A 25,236-nucleotide genomic window follows, 5' to 3' on the forward strand; every position below is an offset into this window, starting at 1 on the left:
AAGTATTCCGCTTAATGTGTTCATATTAGGTCTTTTCATGTGCAAAAAAAGTGATATATTATATATTTTATTTTCATATTGACAGCCTACAGTTTTTTTTAATTATTATTTAGAAATGCACTGAAACCAGCACCAAGCAGTGGCTGTGTAGATGCATATTTGCACTGCTGATGTTACTATATTTGTAAACAGCACAATACTGTTTTAGTCTATAGCCTCATTATAATTTGAACTACAGTAAGCTATATTTTATTTACAATAGGTATACTGTACTGTATCACAGTGTATTTGAATTATACACAGTACAGTAATTTAATTTGTACAGTAATTTGCTGTACTGTATTTTGAAACAGTCAATAAAATTCAGTAAATAGCAAAGCTGTCCGTTTTATTACTTTATATAATTGTCAATTAGATGGTAATCAGTAGGGCTGACCTGAATGCTTCAAAGTTTCGACCATTGTCATGGTAAACAACAAATCAGTATTCAAATGATTTTTTTTTTTTTTTACATATATAAATATGTAAAAAGTAAAGTATAAATCCACAAATAGCCCCTGAAATGAGGAATAATTCCAAATTATTAATTATTCATATTCAACATTAATTATTATTAGTTAATTCTCAGATGGATATTGCTGTTTGTTAAGTGTAGAGGTGCGTGTGTACGGGGGAGATGGAGACAGACAAACAGAGGAACATGTCAGCACCGCGCCACGAAGCTTCTAATACTTACCTTTGAATATTTCTCAATGGAGCTTCGAAGCCCAAAAATTGGTATTCGGGACAGCCCTAGTAATCAGTATGAGATATAAAGACAAATAAATGGGTTATAATAATAATCATCCACTTATAGTGATCAATTTCACCAGGACAGACGTGATCACAATAAGAGGTTTCCACTGTAATATCAATTTGGCAATCTGGACTTAGGAGGAAGTACAGAATGACTGAAGTACATGGAATGATTTTTGGATTTTTAGATAACAAAAATCAGCCTACCAGCACCTCTAAAGTTCACAAGTTCACTGATACAAAACCAACACGTTGTGGCCGGGCTATTTGTTTCCTCCAAACTTTGACCATTTTGGCGACCAGATCGGCCTAGATGTGTAGTGGAGGAACATGTAATGAGTGCGGGCTTCCTATTCTGCAGGTCACACTGAGGTAAAGTCTCAACTGGACATTTCTATAAGGTTACCTCATCTCGTAGACACCCTCTGACTGTGTGTACAGTAGTGAGTCATTCATTCTGTGGCCTTTTTCCAAAAGTAATCTTTTCCTGTTCACGTAAGTGTGGTGAGTTACTTACAAAGAGAACAGCCTTTATTTGGCTCTATTCATTACTAGTCTCTGAAGTGAGCTTTGACCACTTCTGAACTCTTTCCAAATGAGAGTAGATTTGTTTTTCAGGCTGGGTCCCCCTCATTATGTAGATGTGTGAACATGAGACTGTGGTCTAGCCGTAGTCTGACTAATGCTTCCACTACTGTGCATTTCTTCCGCTTTATTCAGCCCTCCTGTCCCGCTGCACGTTTATCTACACGTGCCTCCAGGCGCCCACCCACCTACCTCCTCCTACCCCACCTTACAAAACATGGCAAGTATGAATGATAATCGAGCCACAGTTTAGATGAAAAGCAGGAGAACAGCGAGCCTCTTTCAAATGACTTTCACATCTGCCCCACCCGACTCTCTGCTTCACTGGCCCCGAGTTCGCCTGACTGACTTTACTGAAGAAGTGTGTTTGTAGGTGTGTGTGTGTGCGCTTTGTATCTGGAATATCTATCAGTGAGTGTACTGCTTCTCTCATGGCAATGAAAAGGAAATGAATCATTACTACAGGTAGACTAGATGCACGCACATACGTACACAGCTCATCTCAAACCGGCCTTAAATTCATTGTAAAAAATCTATAAATGCCAATATTTCATAATTGAAATGTTTAGACCTGGTTAGCTGGACTTGACTACAGCATCACTGGCTGCGTTGGAAATATTAAATGGAAAAAATGAGCTTGACTAGCTATATCTCCATTCCAGTTTTTATGCCAAGCTAAGCGTCTCCTGGGTGTATAGCTTGGCTTGAATGGTATCAATTTACTCATCTCTCAGCAAGAAAGTGATAACTTCCAAAAAATCTAACTATTCCTTTAAGTTTAAATGGTTTGTATTGAAATGCTGAAACATCACTGTACACCAAATTGTCCGGGGCTTTATAACTTATATAACCTATAACCTTATAACCTGACCCGCCAGATGGTTTCTTACACAGAACCATCTGAGAAACCATCATTGGAAGCTGCTTGGAAAAGGGCAGGCACTTTAAAAAAAATTCTTGGCACATGATTGGATGAACCATCTGTCAATCAAACTATTACCGATACCAGTCGGGAGAAGAGCAAAAACATCTTTCTATCGAGAAAAGCCTTCAATGGCATTCTTTGCTCTGCTTTCAATGAAGAAATACTCTCCAGTTCTGATATAACTGATGTTATTGCAGCTACGCCATCTCTTTAGGAGCCACCATTGTTGTTATGAACAAACAGTCGCCTCTCCGGGTCACCACACACACATAAACCACGCCCGTAGCTGCTTACAGGACACTGATTGGTCCATGCACTAGCTTGCCAGAAACAAACGAATTACTTGAAGCCTGACAAGATGGATTTTCGTGTGATATGTGATCCCGTGATTCTTGCTTGATCGCGAGAATCCAGCTGCCTTGTAAGGTTATTTAATTTATGCCACTCAAATAAAAATGAAATGTTTACAGCATTATAGTAACATTTCTTGTTGCGACATTGTTTTAAGTGACTCATGGGAACCTTCATCTTACATTTGAATAGCTTAAATTGTGTAATGATTCTGAATCTTTAGTCTTGATGCATACAGCATATGCACTGTGTCTACAATAATACACATTTACTGAGTCTGAATGGTGCCGTAAATCATAAAGTGCAGGAAGGTATGAATAATAAAAGTCTGAACTTTGGGTTCTCTGCAGTCCAAAGGAGAGCTGAGGCCACAGTGTGATCCAGCTGTTGAACATGTGGTGGATCTGTCTGCTACTCAATCCGCAGGAGAGAAACAGGCTTCAGAACACACATCAACCTATTCTCCCCTCGATCACTCTCCTCCTCATAAGCCTCTTGCATACATCATGTTGGAGTTAAATCCAACTTTGGCTCGGGTTTCCTTTTGTTGTATAGCAGCGCATGTGAGGAACAGGAATTCTTGTAAGCGGATACCGTCGCGTCTAATGGAGAGGAGCAACCTTTGCCCTGTTTAGATGTGCAACGAATCAAAAGGCTTTTAACTGCTGCATTCTGTTATTACAACTGGCTTCTGACGTCTTTGTGTTGATTCTGGATGAAAGTGTTTGGTTGGAGTGAACACATTAAGTGGTGTGGTGAGCAACTGCAGCTGCTCTTTGGTACTCTTTTTTTCCGCATCCCTTCAGGAAGAAGATTCATTCTTCAGAAGATGAAGTCATCTAGACTTGTAATCTGTTTATAATGATGTGCAAGGTTCTGCAAGCACTAGTGTGTGATTTATCAATTTATTTTCTTTACCTGCATCGGTTCGTGAACAGTCAAAAAGGCACGAATAAGAGTGATTCAAGCTTACCTAAGCAACAATTCCCACTGGAAATTTCTCTTCTGCAGGGTACAATGTATTATGCAATGCTAGCAATGGCAGCTTTTTGGAAAACACAGAGTAAAGAACATCCTGGAATAACTCTGATCAAACTTGAACCTATACTTATCCTCAAATGACACATCATCCTCTCTCATAAACATCTAACATACAGACTGGCATCTTGTCATGAAGGAGACGTATTTAGCAATGATCCTGAGGACACTGGTGAAACGTGCAGCTTGCCATTCACCAGGAAACAATAACCAAATATGGCAGAGTTGGTTGAAAAGTCCCCAGTAACAGATGATAAACAAGGTTTCCTGCCATCTAAGTGTTTGGTTCTGCTGGCAAATGTAATCTTCCCCTACTGACTGAACGAGCAAACAATCATGTGCTAATAAATAAAGCAACTGTGTCTGGTTAGACAGATAAATAAAAAGGGGTTGTTGCAAACAATGGTGTGGGGAACTAGATGCTGCATGTTAAAACAATTAACATTATTCATGAAAATGATTCAGTCAGCCAGGAATGAAAGTTCTGTTGTTGTCGTATGAGTGTTGCATAACTAGCTGACAAAGGTTGTAATGGTAAGAGACACAGCTTTTGTTGTCAGAAGTTAGACCAGTAGCAGACAAATTACTACTAATACTATTACTTAGATCAAGCAGCAGTCGGGAAGATCAGACGTTAAATGACGACTCTGACAAGAGCTTGGGCTGAATGAGAAAGAAACTCTGAGATTAGTGTTAAGCAAAACTTGATATTGACTATAAAGCGAGGTATCCCTGTTGGTGGTAATGTCCTTCGCATATCATGATCTTCCCATATCTCATATCTCAACCGCTCATCCGATCGACTTCACACTTGGCGCGAGTATTGCTGGGGACCTCATGGAGTGCTTTGTCGAATTTGGTGCAATTTGGATACGCGACACGTTCAATATAACTAAACAAGCACACAGCGTTCTGTGCAGCAGCGAGGGTTCAGGTCTCTGCACACTGAATCCAGCATGTCATCTGCAGCCTCCTGGATCCTGGATAACGTTACAACCAAACTTTCCTTCATTTCTGCAGTGGGCAGACTGCGGCTCTGACTGCAGTTATACTAACGTTATAGCCTACGTTACATGGATGCTGGTTAAAACTTTACAACCAGACTCTTCTTCACTTCCCTGGAGTCAACATGAGCGGATAGCCACCTGGAAGCAGATTCAAACCAGAATGTATTTCATTTCATTAATGTGTAACCGTGAGTAAGCTGCAACTGGGTTGAGTGAGACAGTATTTCCCCGATGTCAGGCTTGATACTAACTTATAACACTAAAATACCCCGCTAATTAAATCCATGCTATACTTTATAACAGCAGTGGTTATGTCAAAGCAAGCAACTAATAAGTCAATTTGGTAATTACCTAGTAACTGCGACTTGGGTGTGTCAGGCTAAGCATTCAGCCCGTTCTGAACAGGCATGTTTTGAACGGGCCCACTAGTTTTGTAAGTGTAAAAGCCTTAATATTATTTCTGCTTATAAGGTAGCATGTCTACCATTGCAACCAGTACCAGTGGCAGCTGCTGTTTTCATTAATGACAGACTGATGTTTTTAGTAGACTATTATTTGTGGTCAAAGCTGAACTCTCCAGAGCGAGCGGTTACAGTCTTATCTTCACATATTCCCATAAACTGTCAAGTAGTCTCACGATGTATCTCTCACGAAAACAAAATAATTGCTGTTTGAAGCAACTTTGTGCCATTTAGATTTACCCTGACATGCAGTACTGAAAAACTACTCAATACAGACTAGAAGAAATTTCTTGTAATCCAAATTATGAAACTCAAATTCAGAATCCTAAATCATATCAACACGAACACCACAAGTTAAGAGAGTGCAAACGATGCTCTGGTAAGCCACACTTCATATTTCAAACATATAAAGATTAATCATCTTGAAAGTTGGAAAGCATTCACATAGAAGCAAAAATACAAATTGCTCCACCCTTTAAGCATTGACCTCTACTTGGACTGTAGTGCACTCTCGGTTAGGGTGTTAACTTTCCAGATTGAGCACAGAATGTCAATTCATGCTGTGAATGAACAGATTGAAGGAACAGTCCCCGTTACTGACGTCAGCTCTAGCCTGGTTAAAGAGGTGTAGCTACACCTTTTCCCATTCCGCTCCCCTGCGACTTGAAAGGCTACGGCCAGACCAAGGAAATATTTACAGGGTGGGGGACTGAGCTGCAGTAGCGCCCCAGAGACCCTAAATACACAAGACATAGGGAACAAGAGAGTGCTGCTTACATACAGTACATAACCTGTAAAAATAAGAACACTGAACAGGGTTCAGTAGTCCGTGATTTAAGATTTCAATTTCTCCTGTCTCCTATTCCTCCATTCGCATGACTCAACTGGGCTTGAGAATGATACACAGGAATTTCAAATGCTCTATTCGGTCGTGTTGACTTTACTGAACCCAGTAAAAATCACAGTCACTGTTCTGGCTGTCGTAGAGAGTCTGGTAACACGGCCAAATCTCCCACCTGACTTCTGGTATGAACAAACAAAACACTCTGGTACGAATGCAGTCATAAAGTGTTAAAGCATCAACTGTCTTCTAAGCTACCAAAGAAATGTTGCTTCTTCTCTATCAGTCTGGTTTTATTAGGGAAACCAAAGATGGCAATGTCTTTTTAATGACTCGTTCTCAGACAAGCTGAGATAATTCCTCTATCCACTTCTCTCCCTCCCTTTCTCCCGTCACGTACACAAACCCACGCTGACTTTCCATCCGGTGCAAAGGCGTTCTCTGCAGCCAGACAGTTTGGTCTTCCCCCTCTATGAGTCATGTCCAAAATCTCCCAAGCTGCAGAGTGGGGGTCTGATGTGGGCACGGAAAGACTAATAGGAGCCTGGCAAAGTCATTAGAGTGGACATCTCAAAGTTATGCGCTGACTTGTGGATTACTTCACTGTCTGCATGTCATGGCAGATATGACACGGAAGAACTGCTGTCTCATTTTGTCCAGACATTCTGATGTAGTAGCCATTAGGCCATTATTTTGATTAGTAGTTGTATCCATTTAATCATAGAGAGCAAAATACTGGAACCGGTTGCAACAGCTGTTCGTAAATGCTTACTGATTTTATAATATAAGTGTTTACTAAGTGGAAATTTCACATCACAAAATTAACACGGGTTGCACACAAATACTAGTTAGTACATAGAGATGATTGTTACAGAACATTTACGCCTACAAACTTCCAGATTGATTAGACCGTGCTACAGTCATTTCCTAGCAACCGATTTACACAGTACCAGTCTTGACTCTTTATTAGTTAAGGCCTATCTTACACTACACGCCTTTAGCACTGATTTTCCACTCGCCAATAGTTTTTGGAGTTTCCCGACAAAAAACCCTGATCAGAGGCAAATCGGCACTTGCACGGTGCTCGCAAATTTGTGCTCGAGCGCTTTGTGTGAACAGTTCAAAGTCGCAAGCCAAGAGACTCGCCGATGCATCGTAGACTCATCCCACATATCTAGCAGGCGAAATATCTGGACCTGTCAGGGAGCGGCAGCCAATGAGAGCGCAAGACACACGAAACCTGGGGGAGAGGTCGCCTGTAACTGTGTTGTGCATTTACAACACGGACAAATGTTGTTGTTGCACCTAGAGGAAAATAGATAAGTAGTAAAGACGTGTGGAAACAGGCTATTTTGTGAACTTGTGTGCCAACGACAACATCAACCAGCATTACTATGCACATGGTATCACGTCATTTACCATGTCATTTCTCGTGTGTGTTTTCGTGACAAAGCATAGTTTGGGGACCAGACATACTCATCTGGGATTCCTCCTGGTGAAAGATCTTGTAGTGTGTGCCGCCCTGTCGCCGGTCAGCCATGTAGTGTGAAAAACCACAACGACTTAAGACTCCTGATTACAAGACAGCAAGTTGTGTAGTGTGAACAGTACAGCAATCTAACAACTCTGAAAGTTGTGTAGTGTGAACTTGGTCTAAGACACTTCTTAAGTTTTAACGGTGCAGTCCGATTTAGTATACCACTACTTTGAAGCTAGCTGGTACATACTAAGAACTTAGGAAGGACTGCGATCTAAAGACCGTGTTTTTATGCAGCTATATTATGGCTCCTCTTAATATCTATCTACAGATAGACAGACGGATATTACAATCAACCCACTGATCTGCCAGGCTCAGTCTGGAAAATTGGAAAGATTTGAAGAAAATACTTGGAGCTACTTGGAGCAAAGAACTATGATAAAGTTTTTCTTTCATCCTCAGCCTATCCTCTGTTCCTTTCTTTTTATTGAGCTGAACATCTGTTCAGGTTACGTGTGTGTACTTGAACCATGAGTGGATGCTACTTGAGTGTTATTAACTATGTGATCAAGCGATCCCACCCTGGTGTTTACAGTTGTGTGAGTTTATGTGGACGTATCTATTTACTGCAAATACCTCGTCGTTGCTGGCCTGGTTCCGGATGAACTTGAAGCCTGGAATGCGCTTCTGGGAGCAAACCACTCCGACATCTTCTGAATGTTTGCAGTCCGACACTCCAAAGCCATTGGAGTGACACTGAGCCAGGCTCTTCTCTCCACCATTGCAGTGCAAATTGTCTAACCAGATACGGCCTGGAACGGAGAGAGAGGCAAAGATTTAATAGATATATGTTGTGTGTGCTGCTTTCATGGATTGCAGGAATTTCTTTTTTTATGTATGGCCTGGTTTAAAGTTACACATGCGGATATTCTGCAGTTTAGGACATTTATTATATAAACCAATGAATGGTTGGTCTTGCTATCACAAATCAAACTCTTTACACTTGCAGAGCTGGTGCCACACTGTTCCCACTGAGGTACATGGGGCTTCAATTCCCAGTAACTTTCCCAAATGAGGGATTAATTCATGAGAGAATATACATGGTCCTTTACAGCACGACCCTCACATTGGATGAAGAAAAACTTAAAACAAAAGCTTTTAACAGGGAAATGGAAGAAACCTCAGGAAGAGCAAGTGAGGAGGGATATTGATGTCGTATTAATAAAAGGAAACACACTGTGTTCTTTCTGATAGATAAGACTGTAGCCCAGAGACGCCAAATTTGATTTCCAAACGGTCATGGAGTATACGGCGATCAATAGTGTTAAAAGCTGTACTGAGATCCAATAGTAAAAGCACAGAGGGAGAATCTGAATCCATTTCTTTAGTAAGCGTAGTTTCAGTGGAGTGGCCGGCCCTGAAAGCAGATTGAAAGGGTTCGCAAAGATTACTTTTTAATAAATGGTCTGAAAGTTGTTGAGACACCACTCTTTCTAGTACTTTTGAAAAGAATGGAAGATTAGAGACTGGTTGATAATTATTTAGAGACCCTAGGTCAAGGTGTGTTTTTTAAGTAGAGGATTAACCACGGCAGCTAGTGGGGACAAAAGCAGTAAAAGACAAGTTGACAATATTCAGCATTGTAAGTCCAGCAATGGCCTGAGATCTTTAAAAAGTTTAGCTGGTAAGTAGGGCTGTCAAAGTTAACATGATAATAATAATAATAATAATAACGCAAATTTGTTTCAACACCACTAATTTCTTTAACGCAATCGGTATTTCGGATGTTGTAGTGGGCTCAGTTTTAAAGCTAGGGTGAAGATACTATCATATGAAACTAGAAAACCGTAGGAATCCATTAGTACCAACCATGTCATACTAGCTCCTTATCTAGGATGTTAAATAACGCTCCAAATGTGCGCTAAATTTTGGCGAGGGAAAACTGTCATGGCCATTTTCAAAGGGGTCCCATGACCTCTGACCTCAAGATATGTGAATGAAAATGGGTTCTCTGGGTACCCACGAGTCTCTCCTTTACAGACATGCCCACTTTATGATAATCACATGTAGTTTTGGGCAAGTCATAGTCGGGTAGAGGAACAAATTTTATATCTAATCTCACCTATTTCTCTACAAAATAAATCTAAAAAAGCATGTGCTGTAAAGGCTGAGCTGCTAACAGTCAGCTGTTTTGGGGTAAGTTTGGCTGCAGTGGCAAAGAGAAATATAGAATTGTGAGTATACCTTGACAGCTTAAGCCATGTATCACACCTTTTTGACATCTAGTTCAGCATTTCCACTGAAGTCTAGCCACACAGACTGTAAATCTACTCATGTGGGGATGTGTTTGGTCTCCAACATTAACCTGACTCATTCTTTCAGCAAAATCCTGCCCAATAAATGCTGTACCGGCTGAGGCAGGTCATCTCCTGTCCAGCCGGCTGTTCTGAGTCAGCCGTGAGGGAAACCACACAACTGTGGCCACGGAAACCACCGACGGACTGCTCATCAGTCTCAACATGATGCTGAGGAACATCCTGATCATACCAAGAAAGTGAGTGCATCTTATACGGTCACGTAGCCGCCTCCTGGCAGAGAGATGATTACCTCTGGAACATTTTCATAATAAGAGCCAAGTCCTCTGGTGCTGAAATACAGCGGAGTTTCCAAGTGAGAACGAGCTTAGTCCCAGTAAACAAATGTTCAGCATTGCCAGTTGTGATAAATCTGGACTGCGGTGTTAAAACTATCATTCGCAGGCCTTATGGGAACGTAAATTCACAAGCCAGTGAAAAGAAAAGAGAGCACAGGGGAGCCATGAATATTTTGATTGGGCTTTTATTTGCACTTTAAGCCAGCCACTTAACTCCCGTCACCATTCACTCAAAATCATAACAAACTGGAAATGGCACGGTGTTCCTAAGGTCTAAATAAAATAGATTTTGTGCTGTTGCACTTGATCCCGTTTCGAGTTGTAGCCTTCGTCTTTTTCCTGACATGTTTTCACAATTGCAAATAATAGCTTTGTAAAAGTCAGCTGAGGATCTAATTAACATTCCTGCAGGAAAAATTTTCTGCATCCAAAAGGGATGACCTTGGACTTGTTATGTAGTTGTGTCTTCAATTAAAAACATTTAGTGGTTTCTCTCTCACTGTGTATAAGTCATCATGATGGGAAATGTAAAATGCTCTTGATCACTTTTATAGCCATGTGTCTCGACCAACAAGAAAACACAGATAAAAGTAGTTTCCATTCACTCACATGCACACAGCCTGTCTCGACCTCAAATACTCTCCTTTCAAAATGACTCTATTACAGATTTAACATCTGTTTGCAAGGAAAAGAGGAACTCCCCTCATCATTACCTAAAAAATGTTTGGTAATTTATTGCTAAATGACAAAATGCTTTTTCTACACATATTTTATGTTAAAAATAAACTTCACGTCCCTCCTGTTATTAAAAAGAACTACAACTTTACAACAATCAAAGTAAGATTTCTTAGTTGATTAGTCGTTTTTTATGCTTTTTTCATGCCGAATTTTTCCAAGAAACTTATGAACACATCTCTGGTAAACACAAGATTTAAAGTGCTTTTGTGTGATTCTGTGTGGAGAAACTTTTTTTACAGATCTGTCGATTAAATCAACTAATCGATTAATCGACAAAAATCATATGAGTGTTATTCGTCAAAGAATTTCTTTGGTCGAGGACACCCCTAATTCAAAGTGACACAAGTGTCTTTTAGCGTACCCTTACCCATACATCTTTATATACTACCTAAGCCATTGCTAAAATGCAGGGCAAACAGTTGTCTGTGTGCACAGCCAGTGCAGGCATATACATCAAACTGCTCGTTAAATGCTTCTCGTAAAATATTATATGCGTGCAACATTACATGCAATGGGGGGGTATCACTTCATATATGTTATTCTTGAAATGGTTATAATGACTGTGGCTCTTTGGGAAGCAAGTAACAAATTTAATTACTTCACTTTTTTGAAGTGGCTGGCTGGATGTGGCCCAACCCAGTGGGAAAACATGTGCGTTTAACAAGGGACACACAGTTAATTAACAGCTACCAACTGACATTTACCACCAGCGGCACAGCACACTTACAGAGTTGGGAATCTCATCACTGTTTTTTACAGTGATGGAGGAATTCATGCACGACAAAGTGAGAGGAGATGAGATTACGTCTGGTTTACACACCCAGTGTTTCCAGTCCCCCCCTGCCATGCTCAGAGGTGATTGCCGTGTCTCAGTTCTCCTCTAATGGGGAAACCAGCGCCTGAGGGTATTAGCAGTCAGACAGGAGGAAACGTGTACCTCACTCAAGGATTTCCATGGAACATATGAAACTGTATGAGGAGATATACTGCCTTTGCATGTGTGCGGTTGGCCCTCACCTCAGTTCAGACAGCTGGATAGCAGGATTTTGGTTTAGATTATATAATACAATGTTCAGATCAAATCCGGGAAACCAACAGACACTTCTAATATGCTAGTTTTCTTACCTTCTCCTCTTCCGTACTTGGCCGAGGGCGACCAGGTCTCGGCATTAATGAAGCCGAGCTCTCTGCACACCACTTGTGCAGCGGATATGGAGAAGTCATCATCGCACACCGTCCCCCATTCTCCATTGTAGAAAACTTCCACCCGGCCCTCGTAGTGTTTCCGCTTCTCCCCGGCTAGACGTAGCTGGATTACAGGGGGGCTGGATTCTGACTGGGCGCTGCACAGCGCCAACATGCACAGCAAGGTGGACAAGAGACAGGGGATGGCAGCTGGGCGCAGCATGATGCAGGAGGAGGGAGGAAAAGACGGTGATCTAGGGGGAGATAAAACAAATGACTGTAAGCGTCGGTAATAGAAGCTGTACTGAAATACTCATTTTGAATATTTCTAAATGAGACGGACTTTAAAAGTAACATTTTCCAATTCCAAAGAGTTAAATCGAGGGCTGAACGTTGCAGAGGCAGACAGTAATTTGTGGCATGTGGTAGTTTTATCCATAATTTGAGCAGTCTTGTGCAGTTTGGCTCCCAGAGACCTCTCACTGGCCTCTATGCCATAACAAGTATAAGATTGTGAATCACTAACAGAATTCACCACAGTTTTACAATATATTAAGCAAACAGTGACTGCCAATAAGAGAGAGAAGAGGGAGAATGCGGAAAGGTTTGGGTGAGAACGACAGTATGTTGCTGAGACATGGATTCCTCTCTCCGTCTTTCTGACAGCCTAATGGAGAGCAAATGTGTTCTCCAGCGGTGCTGCCCCTCACATCTATCTTCTGATCTGTGCCTGGAGGCAGCATGACTGAGGTTCAGAGGGAAAGTTGACTCCACCCTGATATTTCATGGCAAACCATGAAAGTGTAAACGGAGGGACCAGAAGCCCCCAGGGAGAAATTCTCCTGGAGGAAAGGGAGGGAAGTAAGACAGTGAAAGTAAGGAGACCTCCACGTCTTTAGTGCATTTAAGGGGAGGACGGGGGGTGCCTTCCAAGTTGACGTCATAGCAACAGCCAAACAAACTACAGAGCACACATGTTTGAAAGGACACAGTACACAGTCAATAAATTGTGAGACTGCATGAGACGTCACTTGTGATCATCTGTAACATCTGGTTTATCTTATCATGAGAGCTCAGCAGGAGGAAGGAGCTACTTTAATTTGGCCTTCAGTGCGTCTCTTCTCACAGCAGTTAAAGCTACAGTGGGTAGAAGTGGAGCAAATATGATTAAAAAAAGTTATTTTTATAAAACGGTCACTATAATCTGAAAAAAATCATGTGCCTCTGTGTCCTCCAGTGTCCTCCGGTGCTCCTAATGACATCTGCGAGATTTCACAGACCGGAGGGAAAACAACCAATCAGAGCCGAGCTGGAGCCTTGCCGTCTCTGAGCAGCTATCAATCACTCACAAACTCAGATCAAACGGTCAAACTAGGTAGCGCTGATCAAATATGAATCAATATTCTGTTACTGTAATGCCTATTTCTGTTTTCAGAAACATCTTGTAGTGTACTGTTTAGCAGCAAAATGAAAAAGTTTGTGACCCGGCAGTCATGTTGAGATCAGTTGAGGAAATACTATACTAGTTTGACCGTTTGATTGGAGTTATAGAGTGATTGACAGCTGCCTCTGTTGAATGAACAGCCAATAGGAACGCTCTCTCTCTCTGAAATGACCTGTCTCCCGTCACGGGGTAGATTTTTTAAAGCCTGAAAACAGAGCCATACGGAGGAGCAGAAGTTTAGTTATCTCTCAGAACACTTGAATTACAATATGCTGAAAGGTAATTATGGAATTTTTGCACGATGACGCCAAAAATATTCTGCCTACTGCAGGTTCAAGAATGACTGAATAAACAATACTACGTTTCAAAGTAGTCCATCAGAGTGCACTTCTGAACTCCACATACCCATTCATGGAAAACTAACACTCCTCCTGAATATGGGTTATGTATGTTCTGGATTATACACTGCTTACAAAACCAGTGGAGACACTCCCACCTCCTACAGAAGAATGTTTAACCCTCAAACTTGACTTGTACTGAGAGCAGGTTGCAGATGGAGAATATGTCATTGTAGATAGATAGATAGATAGATAGATAGATAGATAGATAGATAGATATATAGATAGATAGATAGATAGATAGATAGATAGATAGATAGATAGATAGATAGATAGATAGATAGATAGATAGATAGTAACTTTATTGATCCCGAGGGAAATTCAAGTTTCCAGCATCACAGTTCCATAGTGCAAAACATGTTTGTAAAAAGGCAGTAAAAAAGTTAGTTGTGCAAAGTACAAAAAAATATACCAGATATAATAAATAAAGGAGATGAAGAAAACTGTTAAAACTGAATATAGTGCAGGGTAACAACTGTGATACACGACTATTAAGAAAGTGAATATAGTGCAGAAGAGACTGTTAAAAATGAATATAGTGCAGGGTAACTCCAGTAGCTTAGTCTATGAAAGTGCACTGTGTGGATTATTTGTACATTACATGTAGTCTTGCATGAGAACAATAAAGGCCAAACAATAATTGAAAGCTGCCTGTCAGTGAAAAGGTAGCCAAGGATTGTCAAGTCAACTGGAAAAAACGCAAAATTACACATGCTGAATTTATTGCTTTCTCAGTCAAAGCCAGTGCTCTTGTATTGTGTCCATTGTTCAGTTCAGAAAAGCACAAATCAACCATCAAGTGCCTGTTAAGCCCTGGCCAGCACAGATCCCCAATATTTACTGTACAGTGAGTGATAAAAGAAAGACCTCATCGAGAGTCAGAAGAGTCCTGCAGCCAGGGAATGAAATTAGCCCATGCCACCTGCCAAACAACAGGGTAAATGTTGGCTGTGGCAGGTAAAAAGTTCAGGTCACCTGCCACCATGGCAGACAGGTTCTCCTTATATTAAGAAATATTATTTAAAAAAGGAAATTCTAAAGCCTAAATTAAATATATGGTAACACTTCATATTACAGGTCCGCAAATTTCACTGTAATTAGGTGATAATTAGACAGTAACCTATTTGAAATTTCTTTAGAATTACTGCCAATATTTACCTCAATTTATTGAAAACTACTTTATTATAAACATTATTTAATAGTTTTATTCCGCTATTTCTCAATAACTGGTAATTAATTTAATACATTTCCAGGAAAAAGAATACAAAGTTAATTTGTATGCTTTATTCCCATGTCTGCTGATAAATAGATAATAATTAGCAAATAACTTCTTTGAAATGTCTTAATTTTTTTTCTTATAGACTTCTCAAGCCTAAGGGCCCTACTTTAACCATTAACAACTATTTTAGCATATAATTATTAAATGATGTTTATAATAAAGTCATTTTCGATACATTTTGAGGTAAATTTTTGGGGATAATTTGGCAGTAATTCCACAGAAATTTCAAATAGGTTACTTGCTAATTAATCACCTAATTACCATGAAATTTGCAGACCTGTAAAATGAAGTGTTACAGAATATAGTCATGCATTAAGGTTACATGATATATTCCATAATTCTACAGTCTGGTACCACTGACTCACTGTTTACTATTTTAAAGTGTTCTACCTAGATTTCAGAAGTAGCAGACAGAAAACATGAGTGGCCGGTAGAAATGTTCAGTGACCTGCCACAGTGGCAGATGAGGAGAAAGCTTAATTTCAGACCCTGAATGCAGCTTCTTCAGTACTAGATATAATGCATAGATAGCATAGGGGTGCTAATTCCTTTAGCATTATTAGATTATATTCAGGACATGTTCATGTCTAAGCTAACTTTTGGCAGCTGGGGCACTTAAAGCTAAATTGAACACAAAAATAGGATGGAAAACACAATTCAATTAGTTTTAAAAGGAGAAAAATGCCTAATTTACCACATTTTTTATGGTTTAAGTCGTACAGAGAGGAAACACTTACTTTGACAGACTGAAGAACAAGCAGCAAACACTCCCCCAAGACGCAGACTTTGAGGTTTTCCAGCCTGTTGGAGGAGGATGGAGATGTGAAAGCAGCGGGTCTTTGTCTTAGTGCTCTTCTTTCTCCTGGCTGCTGTTTGCTGCTCAACTCTCCTCAACTCTCAAATCCGTCCCACCAAGTTACCACGCTGAACTGAGCAGCCAATCAGAGGCCGCCTCAGCATCCTGGACACGCCCCCTCCAGGCCCAATCACCAGGGTTACAAAAACACACTGCATGAGACCATGAGACCTGTCACACTGACATCTTCTGGCTCAACACAGCCTTAATCTGCATCTGTTTAGTGTTGAAAAATCCAAAAGTTAATAATTGACTTCTGTGGAATTTTTTTTATTTTATTAACTCAACTTTATTTATATAGCACCTTTTTATTCATGCAGCCCAAAGTGCTTCACAGAGCAAGATTGAAAAAGCAAAGACAAAACAACAAACAAACAATACATTTAATTTTGCAAGACTTAAAATGACAACAATGAAAAATAAAATATTAAAATAAATCAGTCATACACTGTCAATAACCCTCTAACATTCAGTTTTAACAGGGTTTTTTATTCAGTTGTGTAATTTTGCTTTTTTCCAGTTGACTTGACAATCCTTGGGCTACCTTTTCACTGACAGGCAGCTTTCAATTATTGTTTGGCCTTATTGTTTCTCATGCAAGACTACATGTAATGTACAAATAATGCACACAGTGCACTTTCATAGAGTAAGCTACTGGAGTTACCCTGCACTATATTCATTTTTAACAGTCTCTTCTGCACTATATTAATTTTTGTAATAGTCCTGTATCACAGTTGTTACCCTGCACTATATTCAGTTTTAACAGTTTTCTTCATCTCCTTTATTTTTTATATCTGGTATATTTTTTTGTACTTTGTACTTTGCACTATTAACTTTTTTACTGCCTTTTTACTAACATGTTTTGCACTATGGAACTGTGATGCTGGAAACTTGAATTTCCCTCGGGATCAATAAAGTTACTATCTATCTATCTATCTATCTATCTATCTATCTATCTATCTATCTACAATGACATATTCTCCATCTGCAACCTGCTCTCAGTACAAGTCAAGTTTGAGGGTTAAACATTCTTCTGTAGGAGGTGGGAGTGTCTCCACTGGTTTTGTAAGCAGTGTATAATCCAGAACATACATTACACGTATTCAAGAGGAGTGTTAGTTTTCCATAAATGGGTATGTAGAGTTCAGAAGTCTATCTAACACCAAGATATTCAATGCTGCTGTTATAATTATAATTCTTACAGTCAGGGCTGGCTTAAGGCATAGGCCATATAGGCGGTCGCCTAGGGCGCCACCTTCTGGGGGGCACTGGTCGCCCTCAAAATAAATAAATAAATAAATTTAAAAAGACATTCTGGTGGGCGCCCTTCTTCATTTTCTGTACTGAGGTAACAAATGAACAAATAGATAAATAAATCAAAAACACACTGCATGAGACTTGTCACACTGACATCTAATGGCTACACAGCCTATAAAAAAGGGACTGACACTGTATTTCTTTTAAGTGTTGAAAAATCCAAAAGTTAACATAATTGACTTATGTGGAATTATGTTAATTTATTAACTCAACTTTATTTATATAGCACCTTTTATTCATGCAGCCCCAAAGTGCTTCACAGAGCAAGATTGAAAGAGCACAGACACATACACACACACCCATACACATACCCTTCCACACACTTCCCCTCCCTGTTGTCCCTGTAGCTGTTATTTCAGTTTCTGTGCAAGTACATTTTGAGAGATACATAAAAACCTGAGTCAAATTCCTGGTATATATTAACTTGGCGAATAAAACTAATTCTGATTCGTTTGAAATAAAAATCACTAGAATAAATTGGGGCAAGAGATAGAAATAGTAAGAAAACCAATGATTAAGACTTAAAAACTAAGGCAATAAAAGACGAGGTACCTAAAAAGATGTCTTAAGGTTTCTTTTAAAAGTGTCCACAGAGGTTCATTGCTTATTTATTAAAGTACTTTTACATGCTTTAATGTTCTTTTTGCACTTTCCAAAAGAGAGGTTGAGGATGCGCTCTTTGATACCCAAAACTGACCCCACATCCCAAAATGTCCTCACAGCTGACACTCAAATTGACTCAAAGACCTGTCCAGGGTGTTCCCTGACTTCGCCCAATGTCAACTGGGATTGGTTTAAGTACAGCAGAGTTCTTCATGTCTGTCTTCATCAGTCATCTTGTGTTGTTTTTAGTGCTGTGCGGTGAAGTAAAAAACTATTTCCACAGTTTGAACAATAAAGTAACACGCTAACTAACTGCGTTGTCTAAACCTCCTGACTGATCTGTCAGAATAAACTCTATTTAGGGTCCCATCAGGACCCGCCCTGTGTCTGTGGTACTGTGGTGTTTAAGGACACCACCATGTGGTGAGAAGGTTCCAGCAAAGTTGTCTGATGTGTAAATAAAGCTTCAGTAGGCAACAATGTTTTGGCATCATTTGGCAAAAATTCCATAATAACCCTTCAGCATATTGTAATTCAAGTGTTCTGAGAGAAAAACAGACTCCTGCACCTCCTCATGGCTCTGTTTTCAGGCTCTAAAAAAAATCTGCTGGGTCACAAACTTTGTCATTTTACAGCTAAATAGTACACTACAAGATGATTCTGAGAACATTTGAGTCGAGAAATAGGCATTAGAGTAACAGAATATTGACTCATATTTGATCAGCGCTGCCTAGTTTGACCGTTTGATCGAGGGTCGCGAGTGATTGACAGCTGCTCAGAGACGGCAGGCTCCAGCTTGGTTGTTTTCTTCCGGTCTGTCAACGGAGGACACAGAGGGACATTATTATTTTTTTCAGGTTACCTGTCTCATGCACTACTGTCAGGATATAGCGACCATTTTATAAAAATAACTTTTTTTAAATCATGTTTGCTTCAATCTCGCCTACTTTAGCTTCAAGAACATAAACATTTGAGCCATATGTAATAACAGGTAAGTCTTGAATTTACTGACACAAGTGACATCAAACAAAAAGAAATTACCAAAATTAGCTTGAACATGTTTTAACATCATTCAAATTACAACCGACTGTACTACTGACTGTAGCTTTTCTAGGGTTCTACACCTCCTCCATTTCAATTTGAAAAATGTTGATTTATTCAGCATTTTTTTCTTTGCTAATTAGTTTTTAAAAAGTGACACATTTCCACTCCTCCATCAAGATGACTGCCTCTCGTCTCAATCTGCTGTGTCTGTTACTAATGGATTTAGATTCCTTCCTGCAACGTTTTACATGGAGAAATAAGTGTGTAGTGCATCTGGTGGCACTGAGAGGCAAAACAATAAAAGCTGTTGGCCACATTTGGCAAACTACCCTGCTTCAAACAGGTTTGGCTACAGAGACGTGTCACAATTGTGATTTAATGAGGATGACCACTTGTTTTGTCTGACTAAACATCATTAAACTGTTGTCGCCTGTTCTTCGCTAAACTGATTCACTATATAGTTAACTATTAACAAAACAAACAGATGAACAATATAAGATAAAGAAGAGGATGTTTTTTTATTCTTCTGTCAATCTTAAATGCAATACAGGTCTGCTGTAGCTCAGGTGAGCAGGAAAGTGGTCGCCTTTGTAGTCAAGTTGCAACAGAACAGAGGGATGTTGAAGCAGATCAGACACATAACTGCAAGTCTAATGCTGGTAGAGATCCAAGTTAGTGACTGAAGTACCTTAGTAATGATTTTTATCATTTACAGGTCACAAATTTAACCCTATTTGTGATTTTTCATTACAATTTGACATCATGAATGAATATTGAAATGGTTAAATAATGGGCAAAACCACTGACACGCCACTGTTGTGGACCACACCACATGACCATAGATTTATGACTATATTGTTATAATTGTTGAATCTGACCGCTGGAGGAAACTGAACCCTCTTGACTCACAAAACAAAATGCCACTAATGACATGTTAGTAGAAAGCAACAGGACATTGACTGCGAGGGCATGAAGACAGTGATGAAATTTGGTTTCTGTCTTCGCTGTAGGGATAAACAAAGGCCGAGTTTGCTTCTGCTTCTGTTTATCACTGCCGTGATAGTGGACTCAGGAACAACAAAAATGTTATGTGTTTCTGATTTGTTATGTGCTGCAAGCAAAGAAGCATATAAATCTTTACCATTTATTCAGGAATGCACAAAATATAGCAGTTAACATACAATCTGGGTACTTAATTCTTCAATTTTACAAATATTAGGAACAATATTCTTTTCATAAAGTATAAAATTTACACATATTGTACTGTAACAATGGATTTGCATCGAAAAGCACCTTCAGACTAATAAAACACCACAACAATAGGACACAGAGTCACACTGAAACTGTCATTTCACAAGGAACATTTGGCAACTGATTGTGCTGACGTGAAACAAGGCGTCCACAGAAGAATCTGTCCTTTATACCTGAAACACTTGTGCTCTCTTTCAGGTTCAGTCGGAGCAGAAAATGCTGATGTATGTTAGCAATGAAGATATGATGAACTCTCTCACCCAAAACACAGACCTTCACCTCAACAGCAAACCCATTTTAACTCACTGTTGTTCAGGATGTTTTGATCATAAAATCTAAATGCTGTATACAGTTCACTTTGGCAACAGAGTTTGGAAACAACTGCATGAAGGAAAGAATTAGAGAAAAGAAAGAAACTTAAAAAAAATAAAATAAATAAAGGCACACCAGCAACATTTGGGGTCACATAAAATATGAATACAGTCCAAAAATACCTATATGGCAATGACATAATGTGTTTTTAACTTTCCTGCATTCAAACACAGAGCGAGAAAATGAAACATGGCACATGGTTTAATATTACAGTATAATAAGAGCAAAGTTTTTACTACTTAAAAGTCTCTCCACCCATCACCGTCAAACCATCATCAAATGAATAAGATATTATAGAAGAGAATTTAGGATTCTCTTAAGTGCTCTTCATATTTAACAATCCCAGAGATTTATGGTAGGCATAAAATGATGTCAAAAATCTGTGGTTTAACTTCAAACTCTGCATAACTGAGGACTTCATCACACTTTGTATATGCAACACGTTCTCATCCCAACTCGTCACATACTGACGCTTTGTCAGACCCCTCGGCGTCACTTTTTCCATCGCAGTAAACTCGTGCTTAATGTTGTGAATTAAACAAAAAACTCGCTTAGGTTCAGGCAACAAAACCACTTAGTTAGGTTTAGGAAAAAACATGATTGGGCTTAAGACTAATACGTTTTTACAGTGCAAATGTGACGACATTGTGAACACGGGACACGAACAAACAGCGGATTGTAAAGTGAAAGTGAAACTTAACGCACAGGACACGAACAGCGGTCTCCTGGATGAAAGCCTTGTATTTGTTGGACCCATCCACCTCCCCTCCTGCCCATCCTGTGTGTCTCTTTCGCTCTTTAAACTACGTCACCACAGGACTTTCCCTGTGCGTTTATTGTTTTCGCGGATGAGTTTACATTGCAGTTAATGGAAAGCTTAGTTTGTCTCATACCGCTGCTCAAGGGTGCCTTGTGCGGCGGTATCGGACGCCAACAGCCGTGACAGAGCGTCGATATTTGACACCCTGGGAATGAGAACAGGCTGGTATATGTTACCGTGTGAAACACAAACAAACTCAAAGGCAACTTAAGAAATATTATATAAGTAATATTACTTACAGTTCATTTGCTGATGAAAGTAGATCAACTAAAACCTCTGCGACAAAAAAAATGGCAGCAAGAAATATCTACAGGCCAGGAAACACCATGGTCAGTTTAGGCACTCAATAGAGAGATTTGTCCTTTCTGAAGACTGTATCATCAACACAGTTACTCCACTGTGCTTAAAGATGTATGTGCTGTGTGGCCGCATCGTCTTTCCCTTAGTTCCCACGTTATTTCCTACAGTTTTGTGTTAAACATGCTGTATAAAACAAAAATTCTTTGTAATAGAACAAATGCGCACACATTTCAAAGAAGGGGATCAACAGTAAAAAACTGATGAATAATAAAATGAACCTTTACTGTAAATCCTTAACCAAAGATCAATAAATCTCCTTCAGAATAATTAAAATACACCTCTTAATAACTTTGTGCTTCTTCAACTGCCATGACATGATTCACACTATGAACAGTTATTGCTCTGGTTTCATATTTCATTCTGAAAAGAGCAACCGTTCTGGATTTCAAATTTATTTTTTTTGAGAAGGGAGAAAGAAAAGGTTGACGTGTGCTTGATACAGTATTTACATCAATGTTGTAGTGAGAGTTTGATTAAAGGCCTCTTAGTCTGTTCCCAGTTTGGCGATCAGCTCATCACAGATCTTTGTGAGCTCCTCGATCTCTTGATTCTGAGAAAGACATAGAGAAGAAGAGTATTTAGAAATTGGGGGTAAAGCTAAAACACAGGGACAGAAACATAATTCTGCACAGATACAATAAAAGTCTTCAAATCTGTACTCAGAGAAGATGTTTCTCGATGTGAACACCTACAACATTTAAACTGGGCATGTCCATCGCGCTGTGCTTAACACTAATCACTAATCACACTTAATGTGAGTCTAGTTTTAGCAAATGAAACACTGCCCCCTAGTGTTTTCATGGATGTAAAGCCAGTGTGTTGGTAGACGTGCATTTATAAAATCTATGCTGAATGCCTGCACATGATGAAGTACTTAACAGTGATTTTACAGATCGCTGTAAATGAAGCTTGTTTGAAATCACTGTAATTTAGTGCCATTATTCTGCATTTTTTAAAAACATCGTGAGTCACTGGAGAGCAATTTTGCTATAAAATCTCTTGAATCTAATTCCACAAAACAGGAAAAGATAATTTTCCACAGCAAGGACAAAAAGTTCCTCTTGGTGCAGCAAGTAAAAAGCTGATGGGAAGACACTTTTATCCTTTTCACTAAACTCAAAAAGAAAGCCAAACATAACAAAGAAAAATGAGAAGGGACAGGAAACAACAGGTTTTGTTGGAATTATGATCTGAACCTTGGGAAACACTGTAATCTTACAACTGGTTTGACATAAAGACCACATACAATCTCAAGCTCTTAAGGTACTTGACAGGAAGCCAAACACCCATCACCTTAAAGCCTAAGAAATCATAATTTACTGAGCTGGGACAATCTTATCAAATGTACAGATGCTTGTTTTATCTATAATATTTGGCATGGCTTGACTGGCATATTTTCAGAAATGTCTATTAATGTGACTTTAAACTGTATAGATAAATGAATAAATAAACTGTGATCGTATTTGTTTGCAGTAATGATTCCTACATACCACAATTCATTTGACAATAATACACTGATGTTTAAACAAGCCTTGTTTAGCACCTTTTACCAGACGTCTGACTTGAAAAGAGAAGTCTAACGCACAAACTGAAAACTGTCCCAGTGAAAGCGATTTAACCTCAATCATCCAGAGTGTTTTTTCAGCGTACCCTGCCTTGCACTCGCACAGTTTTAACACAGTGAATCAATTTTAATCATGTTTGCAGTCATCCTACCTTTTGAAGGACAGCTCTTTCAAGCGACTCCACCTTCATCTGCTCCATCCTCAGGCCGGCGCTTAGCGCGACGCCCTCAGAGTTGGCCTTGGCACGTACCTGGGCTATGTCCTCATTAGCCCTGTTAGAAGGGAAGTGAAGGAGACAAGAGAGATCGTCAATATGAAAGTATAGCCTTGAAATGTAAATGGGATTTTCAGGATTAAAAAGCTATCTAACGATTATATCCTGGAATCACAAAGTGCAGAGATGGAAGCTTACTTGTCCAGTTTCTCCTCAGCATGCAGCTTGAGGGTTTGGTATCGCTGCTCCTCCTGCTTGATCCGCATCAGGTAGTCCTGCGCACACTTCTTCAGCACCTCCTCATTCTGGAGAGAGATGCATGCAGAGAATATCTAGTGATCTGGCTATCCAATATCTTTATCTATAACTAATATGTGGCAGTGGGCTGGATCTCATGAGATACTGAAGCTCTACTGACCTTCTTGAAGCCCTCCAGGACTCCCTTCATGTTCTCGTACCTCCTGAAGAGGTCGGCGAAGGAGCGCTCCACAGAGTTGAGGTCGGCAATGGCCTGATCCCTCTCTAAGGTCAACTGCCTGACTGTTTTATTGCCGGACAGGGACTTCTGCTCCTGCTCATCCTCTGCAACCAACACAGGAGATTCAATATACAAGATGAATAGGGCTGGATGTATACCGCATCATAAAGACTGAGCTGAAACATCACAGTAAAATGCAACCTTGAAATGTATGTGGGCACATCATCAGGTGAAATAATAAAAATAGCAACATTTCAGTGCATTTTTACTAAATTGTATAGATAAAAAGAGAGTGTACTTATAAAGTATGAGAGCACTGGTATGCTTTCCATTGTTTTGGATCTGTAGGCTACTTCAGCACATTGTGTTTGATATGAAGCAGTGACTATAAGATTAGTGCCAACTCTAAGCCTTGTGGGTGCTTGAGTGTCGGGGACTCTTAGCCCTTTTTAAACATACTACTAGCTCTTCAATTTTAAGAAAATGCAGCAGGACTGCGATCCAAAACATACAAACAAGGCAAACCAGGAGTTTTTTTTTTATAGGCAAACAGCGAAATATACTTGACTTACAGTACAACTGATCATGTGTGTTCTACTCTCTGAAGACAACCTGGCTGCAGTACAGGCCCGGCAGAACATCGTGAGGAAAGCTACAGTCTGCTGGTGTTTTTGTGCCACGGTCTACAACAAGCAGTTGTATACTACAAAAGATCAGCAAACGAATAATAAATAAGTTGACTTTATTTCGTTTAAGTAAACTCAATCCAATTACTTCATGCTCCTTAAGATTTGGAGTTGTAATTATTACTATCACCCTTTTATGTGGATGTAAATACTCTCAGAATAAAGTTGAGTTGACATTTTAACCTCACTGTCATTGTTTCATTTCATATTCTATCCACTGCAACAGACCCAGCACAACAAAAATGCACATTTCAAGTGCAGTGTTTACGTTTATGTCACAATGTTGGGGAGCAGTCATTAAAAACACACAGTTTTTTTGTTAAATTGATAAAACAAAATTTCTGAAACTAGGGCCCTCTTTGTTGAAACTCTACACACAAAAACCAAAAACATACACAAAATATCTTACATCTCTTGCATTCATTAAAAACTTCATAACTTCTTCTAAAAACGGTATTTTTCCATCACAACTTTACACACAAACACCAAATAA

General features: G+C 39.5%; 2 protein-coding genes across 6 annotated transcripts in view; both read right to left on the reverse strand.

Annotated features, from left to right (window-relative positions):
- loxl2a (lysyl oxidase-like 2a) overlaps window positions 1–16,075 on the reverse strand; it is a 35,243-nt gene extending 19,168 nt beyond the window's left edge. Inside the window, exons 1-3 of the mRNA XM_074629125.1 lie at window positions 15,915–16,075; window positions 11,997–12,310; window positions 8,117–8,292 (exon numbers count right to left, since the gene is read on the reverse strand). Of these exons, the coding sequence (XP_074485226.1) occupies window positions 8,117–8,292; window positions 11,997–12,279 (459 nt within the window). The 5' untranslated portion in view covers window positions 12,280–12,310; window positions 15,915–16,075. The remainder of the gene's footprint in view (window positions 1–8,116; window positions 8,293–11,996; window positions 12,311–15,914) is intronic.
- Window positions 16,076–20,130: 4,055 nt separating this feature from the next.
- tacc1 (transforming, acidic coiled-coil containing protein 1) overlaps window positions 20,131–25,236 on the reverse strand; it is a 37,497-nt gene continuing 32,391 nt past the window's right edge. For all 5 annotated transcript variants that reach the window (XM_074629217.1, XM_074629225.1, XM_074629208.1 and 2 more), the window contains 4 exons: window positions 23,998–24,161; window positions 23,778–23,884; window positions 23,517–23,637; window positions 20,131–22,350 (listed from right to left, as the gene is read on the reverse strand). In XM_074629217.1, coding sequence (XP_074485318.1) covers window positions 22,285–22,350; window positions 23,517–23,637; window positions 23,778–23,884; window positions 23,998–24,161 — 458 coding nt within the window. In that variant the 3' untranslated portion in view covers window positions 20,131–22,284. The remainder of the gene's footprint in view (window positions 22,351–23,516; window positions 23,638–23,777; window positions 23,885–23,997; window positions 24,162–25,236) is intronic.

This window comes from Sebastes fasciatus, chromosome 1 (genome assembly GCF_043250625.1).
Source record: "Sebastes fasciatus isolate fSebFas1 chromosome 1, fSebFas1.pri, whole genome shotgun sequence".
Taxonomy (NCBI): Eukaryota; Metazoa; Chordata; class Actinopteri; order Perciformes; family Sebastidae; genus Sebastes; species Sebastes fasciatus.